General features: G+C 40.6%; 2 protein-coding genes and 1 long non-coding RNA gene across 3 annotated transcripts in view; 1 reads left to right on the top strand and 2 right to left on the bottom strand.

Annotated features, from left to right (window-relative positions):
- Positions 1–18,828, bottom strand: part of LOC111267881 (band 7 protein AGAP004871) — a 104,628-nt gene that overhangs the window by 84,942 nt on the left and 858 nt on the right. The window lies entirely within an intron of this gene.
- LOC111267883 (uncharacterized) overlaps positions 1–18,828 on the top strand; it is a 30,619-nt gene that overhangs the window by 1,198 nt on the left and 10,593 nt on the right. The window lies entirely within an intron of this gene.
- The window catches only part of LOC111267872 (uncharacterized), a 41,633-nt gene continuing 31,304 nt past the window's right edge, over positions 8,500–18,828 (bottom strand). The window contains exon 6 of the mRNA XM_086971479.1: positions 8,500–10,633. Within this exon, the coding sequence (XP_086827605.1) occupies positions 10,604–10,633 (30 nt within the window). The 3' untranslated portion in view covers positions 8,500–10,603. The remainder of the gene's footprint in view (positions 10,634–18,828) is intronic.

Genomic DNA, 18,828 nt, shown 5'->3' on the forward strand with positions numbered 1-18,828 from the left:
GCGTTAAGTGGCTCGTATATGTACACGTGCACAAAACAGGGGGTCCGTTTCAATAAATAAAAGACAACAGCTTCACACTCCGCAATGAACTATGTGAGCTATGCAGGAGTATCTTCAGCAAGACTGAAAGCTAGGACAATAACGCTGTAATTATTTTTATGATGTTTTACAAGATTGTGTCTTGGTCAATGTTTCTGTATAAAAAAAAGAAAGCTACGCTGAATGTCTTTCGGATGTTGACGTGACAGAAAATAATGATTTGATGTCCTTACGATGCGACGGATAGCTTATGTCAGTGTCCCAATAAAAGAATCCCAAGTGATCCATCAAAAGTTCGTCGGTCCGGAGCTTTCGGTGTCAGGACTGAACGACAAAGAATAAAGGATTATCAAGCTTTGCGTCGTCGACCACTGAGCGTGAACCACTGCTCACGGTACGAGGGTACAGATCTCAAGGGCTATATTACGCCTATAGTCGTTTTTTTTTCGACCGTTTTCCCACAAGGACAAACATGGTAATCGTAACTTTTGCTATATCTAAACGAACGGGCAACTGAAAAAATGCCCAACAAATAATTCACTCTGATTTCCTCGGCACAGTAAAATTCATTTATTCTCTCAGACTAAGAAGCGCCATTGATGCGCATTCCGTTTCATACAAATGCACTACTTAGGATTTCGACATATGCATAGATGTCAGAAGCACCAAAGATTCGGCTATGTAAGTTCAGCTCGGCGATTGCGGTGACCCTGGTCGTCCGTCTCGCCAAAGCGGCAACTGGGAGAACGGAACGTTAGCTGGCCATCTGCTCTTAAAGTTGACTTCCCGAAATGAAAAATCCAGCTGACTTATCTCCGTCAGTCGAGAAACAACCACGGTTACGTACTTCCCCGGAGAAAGTAAGTTTCTGGTCCGGAAAGTAACGTAGCAAAATGTTAGTGAGAACTAACTTTCTTGCAAAACGTATACGACGAAAAACGATTTCACCTCGTTTTCTCACTTTTATTGAGAACAGCTTTACATATCGCTGGCAAATAGATGCACACTTGTGTGCATCCGCGACCGTTGGTGTTGATTTCGTAAGCGCTAAGAAAGGAGCGTTTTGCAGTTATTTTCCAGTCAACTCCAGATAAGGTGTACATGATTCTTCTGTGTTTAATGAATGTCGAATGTTTAAACTATGATTGTACATTAGCTGACAAACGAGACGCACTACTGTATTATGATAGAAGGCGATTTTGCAGCGATACCCTGGACGGAGGGCCTACGTAACGTTTGGAAGCCTACGACCGTTTACCACGTCAAGCGTTGCAAGTTTTGATTTTGAGAGCAAACTGGATGGAAAAGGTCGGCATAACAGTGGGTGTCTTATCAACGTGTGGCACGTTTAACGTAGCACCCATTCAGCGCAAACAGACTGGCTGGCTTCATGTGGCCTTATATTACGACACACATTATGTAGAATACGACTAGTGGGCTTTTCAACGATTATAATAATAACACGATACTGTAGTGATATTATACAATGAACACTCATTTTTGCAGTGAGACGGGATGTTCGTTTGCATTGATGAAAATAACAAAAAAATTCGTTATCAACGAAGACTACGTCGTATCAGTTATTGACTGTGACTTGGTCATGCACGAATTTCTCGTCTCAACTAGATAGCAGTACTATTGTATAATATACGAGCATTATAAGCGAAAGCTCGTTATTTAATTCTTGCAATGGGTCTTCCTCAATGTTATATTATTTTTTTCGTACGCAGTCACTTTATCACAGTGTCGGTTTTATCGTGCCTGTTTAAAGTACGGGTGCGCAAATTTAAAAATAGTATAGTTTCAACGAGCATTACTTTTATTATCGCAAGCTGCCATTCTCATAATTACACCAAAAGACATGGCACAACATGCACACGACAAAAAAAAAAGAGCGATCCAAGCGTCGATTGAAGGTTGCTACTGGTAGATGAAAATTACTGTCGACGTCGTACCGTGCTGATGATATCTTATCCGATTATCTGGTATCTTTTCAGAAAATAGATAGAGTGAGTAGAATGATCATAGGATAAAGGCCATTTTTCTTCGCCGGACTAACAATCTTAAGCCATAAACAACTCCGTTGTACACTTAGTCAAAAAAAAAAACGTATTTGAAGATGATTAGGAAGCGGTTAGAACAAATTATATACTTCGTTCGAGACGTGTCGCGGGCGTTTTCAGGTTTATCAGGCGTTCTGCACAGCATGACATATAGCACCATTCAGGATGATAGATATGTCAACTCCTTACTCAAAAAAACTAGTCTAATGTTTTTGGGCTCAAGCCTGTACACGATAAGGCTTCGGAAAGCGTCTTTCAGCTGCTATCAGTGTTTGCTATACAATTTTTATCATTCACTATTCTTTCTAGATTGGATCATACGCGTCCGTGCAAGTTAGTCTAAATTTGGGAGATAAAACACTGTTTCTGTAACGCTGGAAAGTACGAACATTTTCATCGAAGAATGATAATGCAGAACGTTCCACAACTAATTCCAAATCTCGTTTATCACCTCGCGTAAACGGTGAGCTAATCTCTAAGAAATGGCTATTCGACAATGAACGTCTAACGGTTCCGCTCTTAGCACAGTTACTATTATCTACTACTATCTTTTTACAACCATAATAGTATTGTGTGCCGAGATAATTTACTCACGTCAATTCCGCATTGCGACGTTCGCATGCGATCGGACTACTCACCGCTAACTCATCGATAAAATTGTAAAGATCGTAAGTGTTCCGTTCGCTAACATCGGCCTGTGCATTTGGCAAAAAAAGATGTATCTTTTCATTAGAAGACGACGACTATCATATCTAATAGATTTTGCCCTACTAGCCGTTCACGGAAGTACACACGTCTGCAGGTTATGAGTTGGGCCGTCGACGTCATTAACGAATTTCTGTGTACCCTAATATCGTCCAACCCTTTTATAGTCTATGTTATTACAACTGTACTCTGTTGAAACTGCGCCTAAAGTCAAGCATGCTTATAGACTGTTCTTCTACAGATTCTTCGTGACGATGTACAAACTAGCCGTAATGATTTGATCGAAGGTAGCAGATTTTTTACTTCGGTGCATTGCTTTGTTCGAAACTGGCTCTAAATAATGAAAAAATCCGCAAAGAATAAACGATAAAATAGATTAGTTTTACTTTTTATTTATATATTAAATATAAATAATTTTTATTTACAATTCGTCGGGAAACGCGATAAAAATATTAGGCTGGATATCGTTACTTTTGCAAATGTTACCTATGCGATTTAACTTATCTCCTTAGCAAAACGAACATCCATTCAGTGGTAGATAATTCTCAAACCTAGACGTTCTGAAACTCTATCAGATAAAGTCCCTTAAGAACTGCGACTACATCCCTGCGATAACATAACGTTTAGATATTTCTTTCACACTTCTGAAATCGTATCATTTAAGAAATTCCATGGTACCGTAAGCAAGGAAACGCTTGTAGGTAACGTCTGAATATGTATTCATCATGTTACTACATTCAGTATTTCCAGAAAAATTGTAGGCTCCTCTCACGACCTCCTTACTACCCCCAGTACCTTCGGTATGATATTTTACCCTGCTTCTGACTATCAAAACTTTGTAGCATCAAATTACGCCGGTAAGACTCGAAACCAACTCGATCAAGTCTCCGACATCTATCTCAAACTTCCCCGATATGTTAAACTCTGAAGCTGATTTTTCCCATACTCAGACATTTCTGGCCCATATTTTGAAAAGTCGAGTGCTTTAAAAAGTAGCCTGTGTCATTACAAAGCGCTTTTAGAGGCAGTTATTCTGCAGGCCTATTTCTAGAGTCGTTAAGAATCCATTCTCTGCGTTGGTCATTTGACCGGTGCCTATATTTCATTATATAGTCGAATAGCGGTAACTTGTTTCAATGGGTGCATCGTTATGGGCGACTGCTAATGCCTGCTAGACGAATGATGCTGTTACAAGCTTTGGATCAAACCAAGATATTTGCGTATATGGATAGCAACTGATGAGAAGATAATACTTTTACATGTGTCCGGTCTCGGCGAGCACGCGCTTCTCATTCCGACCTGTGGTTCTGCATGATTCGCACAACGCTACATATAAATCTTAAGATTTTTGATGCCTGCCGCGACCAGCAGTTTCAGTTCCTTTGAGACGAATTCTGGATTTAAAGTATTTGAGCTACGTTAGCTTGTCTGTTTGGCCTTCACCTGCTGTGAACCTTCGTCTTAGAACAACATTAAGGCCAAAACCGACTTTCATTCGTGTCCATGGCTATATCCTTCTTTCCAACCAGTGGCCTTTTGTTTGCATGGTAACTGTTGAGCATAAAGCAGCTTCTTTGAAATTTGTCAAATGCAATGGAAGGCAGATTTAAAACGTGTTTGCTTCAACATAAATAATACAGCAGACGTGGGTTTCGTCTCTCAACCTGAACAAGGGTTGGATGGTAGTTATGTAGTGAAAATCAGGCAGCCGATCCTATGAGATTGAAACGAGGCTTTACTGCAAAGAAGCATAGTAGCAACGTTTACCTTTCAAATTAATTAGTATGATCATATATATATATATATATATATTGTTACGGTCAGTATGTAAACAATAAACAACTGGTAGCCCAGACGTAGTTAGGGTATAAAAACCCTAGCTGCTAGCCTATATACCGTTAGTCTTTCCCCAACGGATTACCTCTTCACAAGTTGGTAACAGCGTCGTAACTCGTGCTCCCCTAAGAATATGGCAGTGACCAATCTACGAGAATTGGAGACCTCCCTGTTGCCTGAGGGCCAAACCCACAACGGCCGCCGGAGAGATCGCCATAGGAAGCAGGCCCTTGGGGCAACCACTAGTAACGGCAGTAGCGCCAAGTCGTGGTCCAAGTGCCTGCCAGTGCTGAAGAAGGAAATTTGACTCCCGAGGAGGACCAGACGCATGCTGCAAGGGGAACAAGCGGTTATATAGACGAAGTTGCCAGATCCGGATCATAAAAAACACCACAAAGGGAAAATTCCAGGTACGTACTGCAATAACAAACAAAAGTGCGAGGGCGGCATGGCTTTGCACGACTGTGGCCATGGCTCGAAACTGCTACGGAAAGGACCACCAGAGGTTTATATCTAGTGTGCGAAACCATCCAGACATCGACTTGCGAAAAATTTAGCCGTACGGAGGACACGCGAATGCAATGCGACATGACTAATAGCAATGACCGAGTGTCACGGTCACAATATAAAGAATTAAGAGCTGCTAGTTCGGATGTAGTCAGGGAGTGTTAAAGCAATCACGCTTTTTGTGCATTTGACAGATTCGAAAGAAGCTGTTTTGTGCCTAAAGTTGATGACAAAAACGCATTCGTTGAACAAAAAGCACACAAAAGTGGAACAGACACCAACGAGAGCCATTTGACCTTACTTTCTTTTAAAACAAAAATATAACATTTATTACAAAAAAAAAAAAAGCCCGGATGCAATCATAAAAACAGAAGAATCAGCTTTAAGAAAACTGTGCGCACGAGGTACGTTTGTATAGGGCATCGCGCAAATTGCACAGAAAGTTTGGACGAGACGGGAAAGTCGCGTTTCTCGAGATTGCGCACAAGTGCTTTTATGTCGCCTATTATTTGTCTTTACCATATGTAGGCACGCTTCATACATGAAAAGAACGAAGGAATATAATGAACATCGTATTTTTTCTCTTGCCCTATACACTTAGAACAGATGAACTAAATATACAGCTGAAGTTTTTGCTCTACAATAATCCTTTGTACCAAGTGAGTCCAATGCTTTGTTACAGTTGGTAAGACTTTGTAGTATTCGACAACGCCTGTCGTACGCCAGAAGTGTTTCAGTTTGTTTTTGATGGAAAACTGGTTGACGCCTAAAGCACCCATAGGGGATTACAGGGTCACGTTTACAGGTTTGTGCCCATTACCAAAATTGCTAGAGCTGTAAAATCAGACGGATTTTCCAGTTATCTGGATTAGTTGCAGATTTGTTACTGAGCTTAAAAATGGTTTCTGCTACAATTCAAATAGTTTTAATTGTAAGCAACGAATATACAAAATCCTACTCAAGAGTAGACTTACTTTCGTTCACATCGCTCACATCGATCGAAGGCTATTTTCAGATAAAGATATTATTATTCTATTAGAATATATATAATATCATGGATTGATATATCTATTTGTGTTTGCCGTAAAACTATTCATTTATATATTCTGTCATATTGCAAGAGGATACAGGACTAAGCTCCTATTGGAAGACACAATCTTCTTTTGAATGGGCCCAATCTGAGAATACTGGTCCTTTCATATCAAAAGGAACACTTCTATATAATATATTACACAAATGGCAATACACATCTCGTTAGGGTTCATTTGTATTAAATGGAGCCATCTACCCATTAAACATATTTGTTCATAACCTTTTTTCTAATATAAAGGAGCGTCTTGCTACTATATACGGAAAAATTAGTCTATTAGTCGGGAACCGTATTCAGATTTTTAAAAATATCTTTAGATATATACTAACAGCTTGAAATTGGAATAGCCTACTTTTATTAAAATATCTCAATAGAAAATGTTATTTTCATTTTTTTAACGGATTTCCGTCTTTTGCGTCCATTATGACATTGACTATATACTATAATGCATACAGAATAATAGAAGTATTATAACAAATATTGCGTACTCTATAAATTCTCAAAATATAGGAATCTATGGTGAAATATCTCAAGGATAGCGCCAGTGAACACCACCGCGTTATTTTACAGGATTCAAGAAAACTGCTTCGTCTGTCATTATCCCTTTTATAAAAATCACCCTTTACATAAAATAATTAGTTAAACATGTTTATTTATCTAATTTCAAATTCCTTCCCGTTAATGGAGCGTAGATAGAAAGCCTTTACATGGGGTCGGGTTAGTGTTAACTACAGCTTTTGTTAGATGCGTTACGGTAACTTCATCCGGGCCCAATTTGCATACTCTTACTACAGAACCTTTCGTAAGGAAGTCCCACCGTTAGATGCGAGGCCTTTTTTCAAAGCAAGGCTAAAACATAGCTATTCAACTCAGGATCTACTCTAGGTATAAGATTACCGACTTCAGAACAACAGCTAGTGATATAATCTGTTAACTATATATACGACGAGTTATTCGTTCCGCTTTGTGTCATTCAAACGTTCTAGTTAAAAAAGACTAATCAGAATTGCTACTCCTATCTGAGCCGTAAACCCATTTAACGTCGCATCTCACCCGATATATAAACGAGGTAGGAACAACGACAAAATATGTACAGACACCCAGTTTCGATATGTTCTTTCGACTCGCTGATCGTCATCTACAGCTTGGGTCGTTTTCGACCGTGGGAAACAGATATGTTGCGGCTGCCTAGAAGATATACGAGTGGGGAGAATAAAGTGGGCACAATTGGACTTTAGATGGTTGTGCCGCGTGAAAAACGTTTTTGGCCCATAGAACTCTTTTTTCGATCGCTGGCACAGGACTCAAGCACGATAACAAATACGAAGCGATACATAAGGGATTATCGCGGTTATTTCCTGTAGCCGCTTTACCCGTGGCATTCATTCCCTCCCTCGTTTTGTTGATCTTTAGCCCTCTAAATCTGACAGGAACTTCTCGCTGGATGTCGCTGTAACAGAGAGCACAACCGCTACTTCTCAGAAACCCCGACCAGCCTTGGCTTTATGCCCCTTAGATATCAACAAGTGTAAAGCCCGTCCGTAGTAGTGCTTTTAACATGTCGTACATTGTTGCACAAATTGATGTGCGAAAGAATATATGTGCGGTGCTAGCGAGAGGCACTGCAAATTCGAAAACAACGACTTTAAACCCCATGTACTCATCGTATTTTTTTCATGTGAAAAGATCAATGATGCATAAAGTGAGAATTAGCCACGCACTACATCGTTAAGCTATCTAAGTTAAGTATCTAGCTGAGGTTATTTAACCTAGTAAGTTTGTAGTTATTATATATTAAAATGCAACACTTGTACAGTGTAATAATATCTTTGATATGGTCTTGAGTATAAGATCGAGTTGAGCTGTTTCAGCGTGAGAACATTTCAAATGTATTTTTGCGCTTACACAGTTTCAAAACATTAAAATTCTGGCTGTGCTTGAGAAAGCTTTTATTCTAAATTATATAATATTTATCTTTGCTCTTCAAGTGTGGGTAAACATTTTTCTAGCAGTACCTCCGCAATCATGTTTACTTACCAGGCTTTGTTAGTTCATCGATCAGTATTATGAGCTGTGCCAACAAATGGGCTTTCAGCGCCCCAATTAAGTCGGAAGCATTGCTTTTTGGCATTAATGCATAGTGGTAAATTGGGCTAAATTATGGACAAGATATGTTCTGCGATTTAATCCTAATGAAGACATTCAGTCGACTAGAGCACATAAACAGGATAAATATTTTCACCATATAAAAACAAGTCGTTTGATCAATAACAAAACAAGCACATGTCTTTGTTTGTGATACGCTAAGCTATTTATCAGGTACATATTTCATTGTTGATACGTAGCTATTTACACAGAGCTAGCAGGCCTAATACCCAGCTTGCAGTTTCGTGTACTTCTCTATTCTTAGGTCATTACCCGATGATTCCAACGTAACCGTTTCGAAACACAAAGAATTAACGGACGATTATAGCGATATCAATTGGTAGCTAGCCCTTTTAGTTGTCTCCTCTTCACTGAAGACACTGCTGGGATTGCTTATTGCCATATCGCTTATGGCAGTGGAAACAATCACCCTATGGATGCTAACGGAGGCGGAGGGGTCGTAACGATATACGACGAACTTTTTATCAATGACCTATCTAACAAGTATTATTTTCAAATATCCGTCAACGTCGTAGTTTATTTTCTTCTTTAGAACTGCTCTTTTCTGGCTACATGCCAATATTCCTTCCTGCTTTCGCTAGACTCACGGGATCTTTACGGCAACCAGGGCCGCTATGAGACTTTGCGGTCGAAACAGAAGAAGTAGCAACAGCGATGTTCACGGCAGCAACGGCTGAAGCACCCTTTTGTCTATCTTTTGAACAGCAGCACTATAGTAATGGGAAAAAGACGGAAAAGGCTCTTCGGAAGACCTTTCTTTTCCAGGTCACTTTTTGCCTCCCCGCTGCCCGCGCCCCGTTTAGGCTCTTACGGTCGTTTTCTTCTGCCGCTGCCGTTGTTGGTGCGGGGGCCTGCTGTAACACCTTTTCGCTTCCCTTTTTCCCCGGCCAAAGGACCTCATGTTGAGCCTTCAGGCGTTTCTCATTCTCTGGCACCGAATGGACATAGCCCAAGCTCTAAACCAATTCTAACCGTTCCGTTGACGGCGCCAATAGCGTCAGGAGAAGAAGTATTATCGTTCGCTCGAAGTACATATCGCTCTGACCGTTTTGATGGTGATAGGAGCGTCACTTCGGCACTTGGGTAGTTCATTGATTCCTTGCTGATTGTAGTCTGGAACCAGCGGCCTGCAACCTGGGTAACGGAACATCTGGGCAGCTGATTTTTAACGAAGGTTATGACAGTAACTTCCTCTAGTGATTCAGAACTAGCGGAAACAACGTCGTCTCGCATGAACGGTGGTAAAGCTGAACACTAAGCGACTACCCTTAATTATTTCTATTATCAGGTGTCAATGATGAGCCATTTATATCGAAGCTTTCAGAGTTTGGCTGATAGGATCGGGGCATCGTGGAGACAACACAGTTCTCATAAAGCGATATTACATCATTTATCAAACGACGATAAAGAGCAGCTGTAGCTAACGAAGAAAAACGAAACATAAAGTGGATGGCCGGGTTTCTCCCTGATGTCAAGTAGTGGAGGCTCAAAGAATAAGTAGAATGAAACGGTGGGAGAACTGCGAGCTTTTGAAATGTATTGAGTACTGGGAAGTTTCGCTCTCTTCATACACGACAATCGGTGGTTGAGAAAGCAAAAAGACGTAGAGAAGGTTATATTATTCATGGGAAACAACATAACTCAGTGTCCCTAAGCAAAACTGATTAACCTTTTTGTTACACATAAAGCTGCAACAAGGGATTTGTTTTTGTCTGGTAAAAGATTAAAAGTGTTTGGCTCGACATGTTTCTTTACTTTTTTCTGTAGCTTTTACTATCACTCCCTGTAACACGCGTAATATCTCTTCATTTGCGTACAATTTAGAGCTCTTTTTTTTTGTTTGTTTTTTTTTTTTATAGAAAAAAACCCTTCGAAACCCTTGCAACATTTTTCAGTTAATTTAAGTCGATGGATGTTCATGCTAAATCGAACCAGAATCAGCTCTCACTCTCTATTAATCCCCCGATAGTTCGTTTTGTATCCTAAGTTCGTACGCATTTGTGCCAAACGAAATGCTACGGTGGTTGATCTTTTATGCGGCGTCCGCCATTGAGCAAGCACTCAGATAGTACGCTGAGAGTCACAAACGATGCGAGCGCTGAATCAGTCAATAAATTTCTGACGCACGTAATAGTAAACGTAATTAATACTGTTCCAGCTTTTGTCCATGGCGTCAGTATACTTTGTTGTATAACATTTAATGGCACTGCTTTATGGTGTTCTTCTTCTGGAACGAAAGAAAAAAAAACACGTAGCTTTCATTAGATCCATACTTAATTAATCTAGGTAACCTAATTGATCTGTTCAGTCCATTCTTCGGATTGGATTTACTTACTAAATCAGCTAATAGGTTTGATAACTTGCAATATCAGCATAATGTGACGCAGAGAAGAGCGCAGCGGCAAATCTATATAAAATGCACAATAAGTTTTTTTAATTCACAGTATTTGAATTGTTTTGTATATGCTAAGCGGTAAATATATATTCGGAAAGTTTTCAGTCCGAGCCTGTATGATGTTGCAAGCCCTGATTGCTTTCTACGGATGCAAGTTGAAGTCCAACTTGTCTCTATCCGCCCATTTACTCAGTCAGAGCTAAGTTAAATAGATGAAAGAGAAAGTGCGAAAAGGAACGAAAGCTAGTAGATTTTTAAAGATTGACACAAGTGTAACAACTAAAATCTAAGCTAGATAATGACCAAAATGTGTTTAACACCTGCTAACTATTTCAGAGAAAAGGAAAAAAAGTGATAAAAATATAAAAAAAGCCTAGTTGAGAACTTCAAGGAGATACTGCTGAAGGTGCTGAGTGAATAAAATCGTTAACGATAGACGTTGTCATTATAATTGCTATATCATCGTGTTAGCCTTGTTTGAGACGAAGTGACCTTTTCGATTCTGTACTCTGTAGAGTGTAGGCAAATTACCTTCACATCTATGGATATATATAACTTGCTAACGGACATACGCTTAATGGTACTGCATATTAATAACTAAATTGAGATCTCAGCTAAAGCCCCGACATATCAGCAAGATTCCATGTTCCTGACCTGCTATATTCTGCCCCTAAGGAATACCGCATAGGTCATACCTCATCTGAGATGGTCATATTATTATTTTAATGAGTTTCCAAGCGAACTAGGTTGTGCAGACGTTAAAGTCGGCTCCATTCATGCCACAGCGCAGAATGGACAGTGTCAAACGAGCGGATAACGTGTATCGTAACTACGTAATCCCACGTCGTACAATAGAGTGCATACCAAATGCCTGCTTCCTCGCAGTTTCCTACAAGGGATTCTATCAGCTTTTGCACTGTGGATACGATGCTATGAGGATCGATAAGTGTCACGAAGTAGCTTGGCAATTTTTTTATTGATTCCAGCATATCGGAATTCCGTATAACGCAGTAGCCTTTTGACGCCACCCACCGTGAGAACGCAGTACTGTCAACGGTTTGTAAAGAAACATTAAGAAAAATAAATGGGCATGCACAAAAAAGCTTTTCCCATATTGACATTCGGGCGACGCGGCCGCCAAGCAATGTGGGAGCAATATGATGCAAGCATAAATGGGAAGCAATTCTTAAGGGCAGACCTGGATGGCGTCGACTGAAATTAGGGCGCGATAGGCTTTAATGACGCGTGAATTCTACTCGGCTATGGAAGGTGCTTCTCAACATCCTTGCTTTCTCTTTACCAATGAAAAATAGCTTTTTTTTTGACACTCGACGCCGCTCTTATAAAAAGCGTATCGCAAAAGGGATGCTTTCCACCAAAGGCCGGCTCGCTTTCGCAGTTTTGGTAAGTATTGGCCCTAGCAGTGTGCCTACGCTGAAACAGGAGCCATCAACGACAATTTGCATAAAGGGCTTTTCGGTCGTCGAAAAGGTTCGTTCTTGCATGATTACGTGAAAAGACAAGGTATATTAAACGTGAACGCCGCCTGTAGTTTCATGTAGTCGGCTCGAGCACTTAAATATTTTTCTAGATATGAAATTGAATATATAACATGATATTATATTTATTACTATTACACACAGATCACCTCACTGTATAAGTACGAATGGGCCCCATTTCGCACGTACGTAACTTCTACGTATGTGTGGCTGTCGTAGCAGACGAAATTACGCTATAATTACTTGCGTTATTATGAAGTTATTAACAGTATTTGTTGTCGGGGGGGGGGGGGGTTGCGAATGCGATACGAAATTATGAATGCGATTAGAGTTAATGTTAGTTCACAGATTCTTAACTGCAAAGATAGAGATGTTTGACCGTATTGACACCACCTGTGAACGTCATAGCCGATTACTATGAACTGCTTTGAGTGACCAAGTGCTATCCAGACCCATTACTTAGGGTTCTGCACACGCATAATATACCCGTTCAAACAAAAAATTCCCGCTTCGCGCGTGCAGTAAACAATGTAGAACGAAATAAATGTAACCAGTTGGCGCGCGTAAAAAGTCAGGGAGGCATCTCATAATTTGCTTAAGACACAGAATCAGGCTAATTAATCAATTTATCTTCAATTCTTTTTATACAGAATGCAAATTTCACGCCCGCTACGCTTTTTATGAGGGCGTGGCGCATCTTCGTTAGAAGGCGCTCGGGTACCACCACTTCGCAAGATTTTATCCGCTACACCCATCCACGTTAACAGCCCCTTTTAATTACAACTTAGGTCCCAAGAGAAACATATTCGCTTACGTTACATATAAACGCTCTTTAATCGTGAAACATCTCATTAACCCATAAAGTGCAAATTTTATTTAGTAACAAGAACTTAAGTTCTGTTAGTCGTTATGTTGATGCTTGAACTTGCCGGCCCCTTAACACGATCAGAAACTGTGCTTTAATTAGTAACCGGGGGTGAGGGATCCTATCGAAACTCTGAGAGACATTAGTACAGCGGTGCATGAATCGTGCATCAGCATTTTCTGTTGCAAGATCGTGAGTGACCATTTTGGCTAAAGATTGGATCGTTTTGTTCCAGGACGCTACATGCATTCCACATTAAAACTTGCTTATCTAACGATAATAAAGTGTTACTCTCAGTCAGTAAGCGCTTCGATTAGCAGTAAACTCTGAGAACCGTGGAATCGTTACGTTGGTCAACAATGCCCTAACCCAGAGATCTAAAAAGTTTATCATTATCCGTTGCTTTTAGGATCTACAATAGAGTCTACATTAACTAACGTACTATAAATCAACATGCAAATCTCGAATTACTAGCTTTTGAAAGACTTGCACGTTAAACAGGCTCACTGGTTTAAATTTAATTTGCTAAAAAATGTTTTATCGTATTTGCAAGCCTCCTACAGCCGAGCACACATGTGTGTACATCTGTTGTTGGCAGCACCATAGATTGAATTCGTCCCTTCCCGAAAGCGTCGGATAAGGCGCACTTTCTAAGAGCGTCATAGCTTGGTCGGCTGCTCTCGACGCTGTTGATAGGTGTCGCGTAGTCCAATCTGGCGGACTCGAACCTGCTAGGACCGTGCTCAAAGGCTTGTATTTCTTGTCTTTCTCAGGTCCATTCACCCGCCTACGGCCACCGGTCTCCCGAGCTACAATTTCCATGATCGTCGTCCTCTAATAGTTAGTTATTCGTGCAAATGCATTCAGGCATATATTTGGACGCTACACATTCGGCCCGCACAGCCAGCGCTCCCTTGTCTAGCCAACAAAACAACCCGCTAATGACATTAGGACTGAGGACTTAGACTGGGATAGGGGAAAGCATGATTGTAGCAAGGCCACAGGGTCAATGCAACTGGATGGCAGGCAGCGGCGTTATAGCCACTTCTACTCAAATTGCTTAGTTGTATTATCGCTAGCACCGCCACCAGGAACGCCATTCATCGCTGCTAGTTGTGACCGGACACCCAGGCCACGTCTGCAAATCCTGCCAGAGTCTACCAATAGCACCTTAACAAACAGCAGGCCGATATTGTCGAGCGAGCCTTCCGTAACGGTACTGTGAGCAGTAGCACTTTCAGCTAATGCAGCAAAACAGCCAAGGCAGCAACATACCAGACGTGGCCATTATCCGTGTTCTTCGCTTCCACTACGATCCAGAACTCCCGCCCAGGCCGCCTTTCAATTTCCTTCTACTCGATACCACCGGTCCAACTCGAAGGCAGCTGCTGTTTGAACTGCTTGTTCTGCACCTCCTCTTCCTTCAGTCCCAATCCCATGGCAAGCCGCTCGCCAGCTAAGTACCATCTAACGTCAAAGTTCTCAAAACGACAAGCAACAGTAGATGTTAACAAGAGTGGTGATGGTGAAATAAAGGAAGTAGTGAGGTGCAAGGGAGGTTCGCGAAGCGGCAAGCGGCGAAACACCAAATCGAAAGGAGCCATATCGGTTTAAAATCGGGCTCAGGAAAGGAGTGTCGGCCGTGAAGAATGACGATTTACGCTGCTACTGCGAGGCCACTGTTCCTACTGGCAGTAACAGTAGGAACTGTTACTACTTTGAGCATTCTAATAATAATATCCAGTTGATTGCATCGCCTGGATACTATTTGTGTATGTAGCATCCGTGACTAATGCGTTCCTTGATGACGAGTAGAGAAACGTGGACACTCTGTGCAATTAGGCTTATTACTTATAGATTTATCAGTTATAGATGGCGTATAGGTCCAGCGTTCATATGTCTATATGTAACACTTAGTACATGTGTTTTAATTCGGTTAGTTGCGAGTAACTTATGCGTGCCTAAATATGAACTTTGAACGATAGTTAATCTTAGTTTAAGTTATCGCTCAGAACTGTACGGTAGAAAGAGAAGAGCCAGTGGGGACGCAATCCGGCAGCGAACATAACCAAACAGTTAAAATGAACAATGAAATAAATTGATGGTAGGTCGTTTTTTAGTACTTTACTTTATCAGTGATGTTGAAAAAATAGGCGTTATGATGATGTATAGGCCAGATCGAGACTAACGTACCGTGTTATACATATTATCTAGTGGTTGCATTTGATCGGCGTGCATATAATTTCAGCCTCGATCCCTTAGTCCATATCATTTAAAATTTTTAGTTGAAAAAGGTTCGCAAAGTTAAGCAGTTTCAACTTTTGTAAAGATATTAACGGCATACGATTAAGTCATGTTTCAACTGTAGTTGTTGTTGTAGAACGTTTTTTTGTCAATAGAACCGAACTCACCGTATAAATAAGTTACAATCCACAACACGACACTCGCAGAGCATTTACTTGTTATTTTCCTGCACACCCCTAGAATTAACAAGCGTCCCGTGTAGTTTCATCTAAATGAAATAGTCACTATTTGTCCGGGTAGGCTGTGCGTGCAATTTAGTTTTAGGTGGTGAACTTTATGCAGACACAATCCAGCATGGGACATTTAGTTAGGGGTAAATTAGTTTATGACGTATATAGAATTCCCTACTGGCTCAGACCGCTTCTAACGCGATTTCGTCACCGTCAGGAGGAAAACACAAAATATTTACTTATCTAGCTTTTAGAGTTGCCGCGATCTATAATATCGGAATGTAATTATATGCAACTTTGTTTACAAAGTAATATGTACAAAGTAATGAGTCTGACCCTAATGCTAACGACAGAATTTAAAAGCACTGCTTTCGGACAAAAGCTGTAAGCGATGTCCATAAGGATAGCACAAATCATCCCAACGTCTGAAACAGAACGCTCGTATCGTTCAGCAAATACAGAGACGCCGTTACTAGAAGCACTATTTATTATCGACTTAGACATTTCTAATGATAGTAAGCTGAGGGGTTGGTTATACATGGACGTAGCCCACTCGGCTCTGGCATTAGCAAAAAAATTAAGTTGACTATTGCCATCAGATTGGCAACTGGATAACTGCTAGGCTTTATAAGCTAGCGATACAGAGTTAGCAAAGCAGACTATTGCTTCCTTCCTGTCAGTGGCTTCATACAAGCCCCTCTAGTTAAACTTGAGACAATTCAGCGGGCACTGAACGATGCCCTAGCTATCTTGCTTTTTTAGAATAACACAACATTTGAGATATTCATAGTCACTTTTAATCATGTTAACTCATTTATTCTAATTCCTACTTAATTAGTATAGAGGGAAAGTTATCTATGTTTAGGAAGGTTTCCGTACGTTTTCTCGTTGTTTAATTTTTGTGATATTTACCGCATCTCTGGCTTCCGGACAATTAAGCTAAGTAGTACGTACTTACGCTATTTTACCCATATTTACGCCTCTCTACTGAAGCCCACAGTCACTGGAACCTACAAGACTGCGTCGACCACTAAAGAAAGTGGAACCTGCTACAATAGCAGGATAGGTAAGCAAATTAATAGCCAGGTTCACGAAGAGCATACTCCTTCCACAGGCCCAACTTGCCCCGGCAGCTTAAAGTGAATGTGATAGGTAGAGCTTGTAGTCGCGATTGCTAGGACGGGCAGAGGTCCTATTGTGAGACACCCGGGATCGCTGCCTTACGTCCCGCTGATAACACATACAATATAACCTGTGTGAATGAAGAAGAGTCATTTTAAAATTGTCCGTATCGTGGATACCTCGCTTTGTCCCACGTAAGCCTTGAGCTATTTATAAGTACTTGAGTTCCTATGGATTTGTTTTTCTGCGCACATTCTTTAATCAAAAGAGCTAACGTTGCAGATAGCGTGGTAGTCTGCGCCATTTACGGAATACCTGCACAGAATCTACTTGTACGTGTGCCACTCATTTTGTCTTTCTCTTCATTGTGAAACTATCGAAAGATTACGATGGTGTTCATCCGCATAGGCTAGACAATTCACGCGGTACGCTGTCCAAGTATATCCAAGGACCACATGTGCATGTTTCCTTGAATGCCAAAAGGAAGAAAAAGGAACTTTATCCTGTTTGAACCTTGACAGAAGGCCCCCGATAGACTAGAGGGTAGTTCCGCCCGGACCAAGCTAGCGAGGAGAATTATTACCGAGGTGGCATCATGTTTCAGTAAACGAAGGAACGTGCAAATATCATCAAAACTGGCAAGGCTTAATCCTCCCGATCAACCCATCATGTCCAGCTGAAGCGTGGCCAAACTTGTTATGTGAATTCTATATATATGCATTATAAGTGTCGCCTATATATACAAGAATATACATAGAAAGAAGGATATAGAAATTTCGTAATTCTCGATATTTGATTTTTTGGTAAACAAACAGTCCTTGAATATTTAGTAAAACTATTTAGCTTTATCTTACTGTGTGATGTTGTACTATCCTCTCCTAATGAAGTAGACTTTCTTGACGGAAGAAAACTTGTGCTAGGGTTTTTCGACTGATTCAGTAGCCTTAATCTAGGCGTATCACGTTCACTGGAAGAGCAAGGTAACGTCAGAAGCGACAGATTGACAGGCAATAAGAGGACGTGCTAACCGAGATGCTATTCTATATATATATATATATATATATATAAGCAAATGGAAGCTGCAGTCAGAAATAAATATGGCATATGTTAAGCCCTTTTCGACGATCATGCTCGACGATTCAATATGACTGATAGTAACTTTTGTTGTCCTTAAAACGTTTCGACCAGTCGTTTTAGATACACGTACTTATAATAGCATCAACTAAGGAGTCCTGCTAGATATTATATTGCTAGCATCGTAACCACCATATCTTAGCTGTCGAAAGCAGTTGTTCAATTTGCAAATTGCTACCACAATGTACTCCTAATATCTAGCTTACGTAGAAGCACACATTTCAAAATGGCTATATAGTAAGTACGAATCTATTAAGTGGTTCTAGGCAATGCTTGTTTTTCAAAAGGTAATCGCAAACATTTAGCTACAACAGGCTCATGCTGATTCTGTCTCGTAAATTGACTCCTCTTCATTTAAATTAAGATGACCGTTGTGAATAAAATTAAATTCGAACGTTTCATGTAGAAGATTGTTGGATCGCTAACTACACGTCTTCGCAGAATGCACATGTCTAAATCTAATGATGTAAGCTTTATCACAATGGTTGGTCAAACAGACACGCTCTTACGAAGGCCGCTGGTATTTGCAGAACATTTGATATTTGCTGGGTTTATCCAGTGGTAAGCATTTCTAGTAGACTTGGTCATTAGGGCTTAGGTCGGGGTCAGAGACCGGCAAATGGGGGGCTCAGACAAGACCTCAAGCTTTCTAGACAAATAACGGTCCGAATTGCACGATTACTAGAAGTGGCGTAGTTGTTGACTGTAGAATAAAAATTGGAAGCTCACGTGCCTCACATTACGTACAATTTAACTTAAGCTTATAATTCCACGTTGCACGCTGTCTAAGTCTAGATCAAGCATAGTCTAGATCCTTTCCAGCGTGCACGTTCTGGATCAACTTTTATTTAAAATACGCGGCATTTTAATGGTGCAGCTTTAATAAGGTGTCATATAATCATATAGAATATCTTTTCAAGAGCTTTTTATTTT

This window comes from Varroa jacobsoni, unplaced genomic scaffold, assembly GCF_002532875.2.
Source record: "Varroa jacobsoni isolate VJ856 unplaced genomic scaffold, vjacob_1.0 scaffold_1233, whole genome shotgun sequence".
Classification (NCBI taxonomy): Eukaryota; Metazoa; Arthropoda; class Arachnida; order Mesostigmata; family Varroidae; genus Varroa; species Varroa jacobsoni.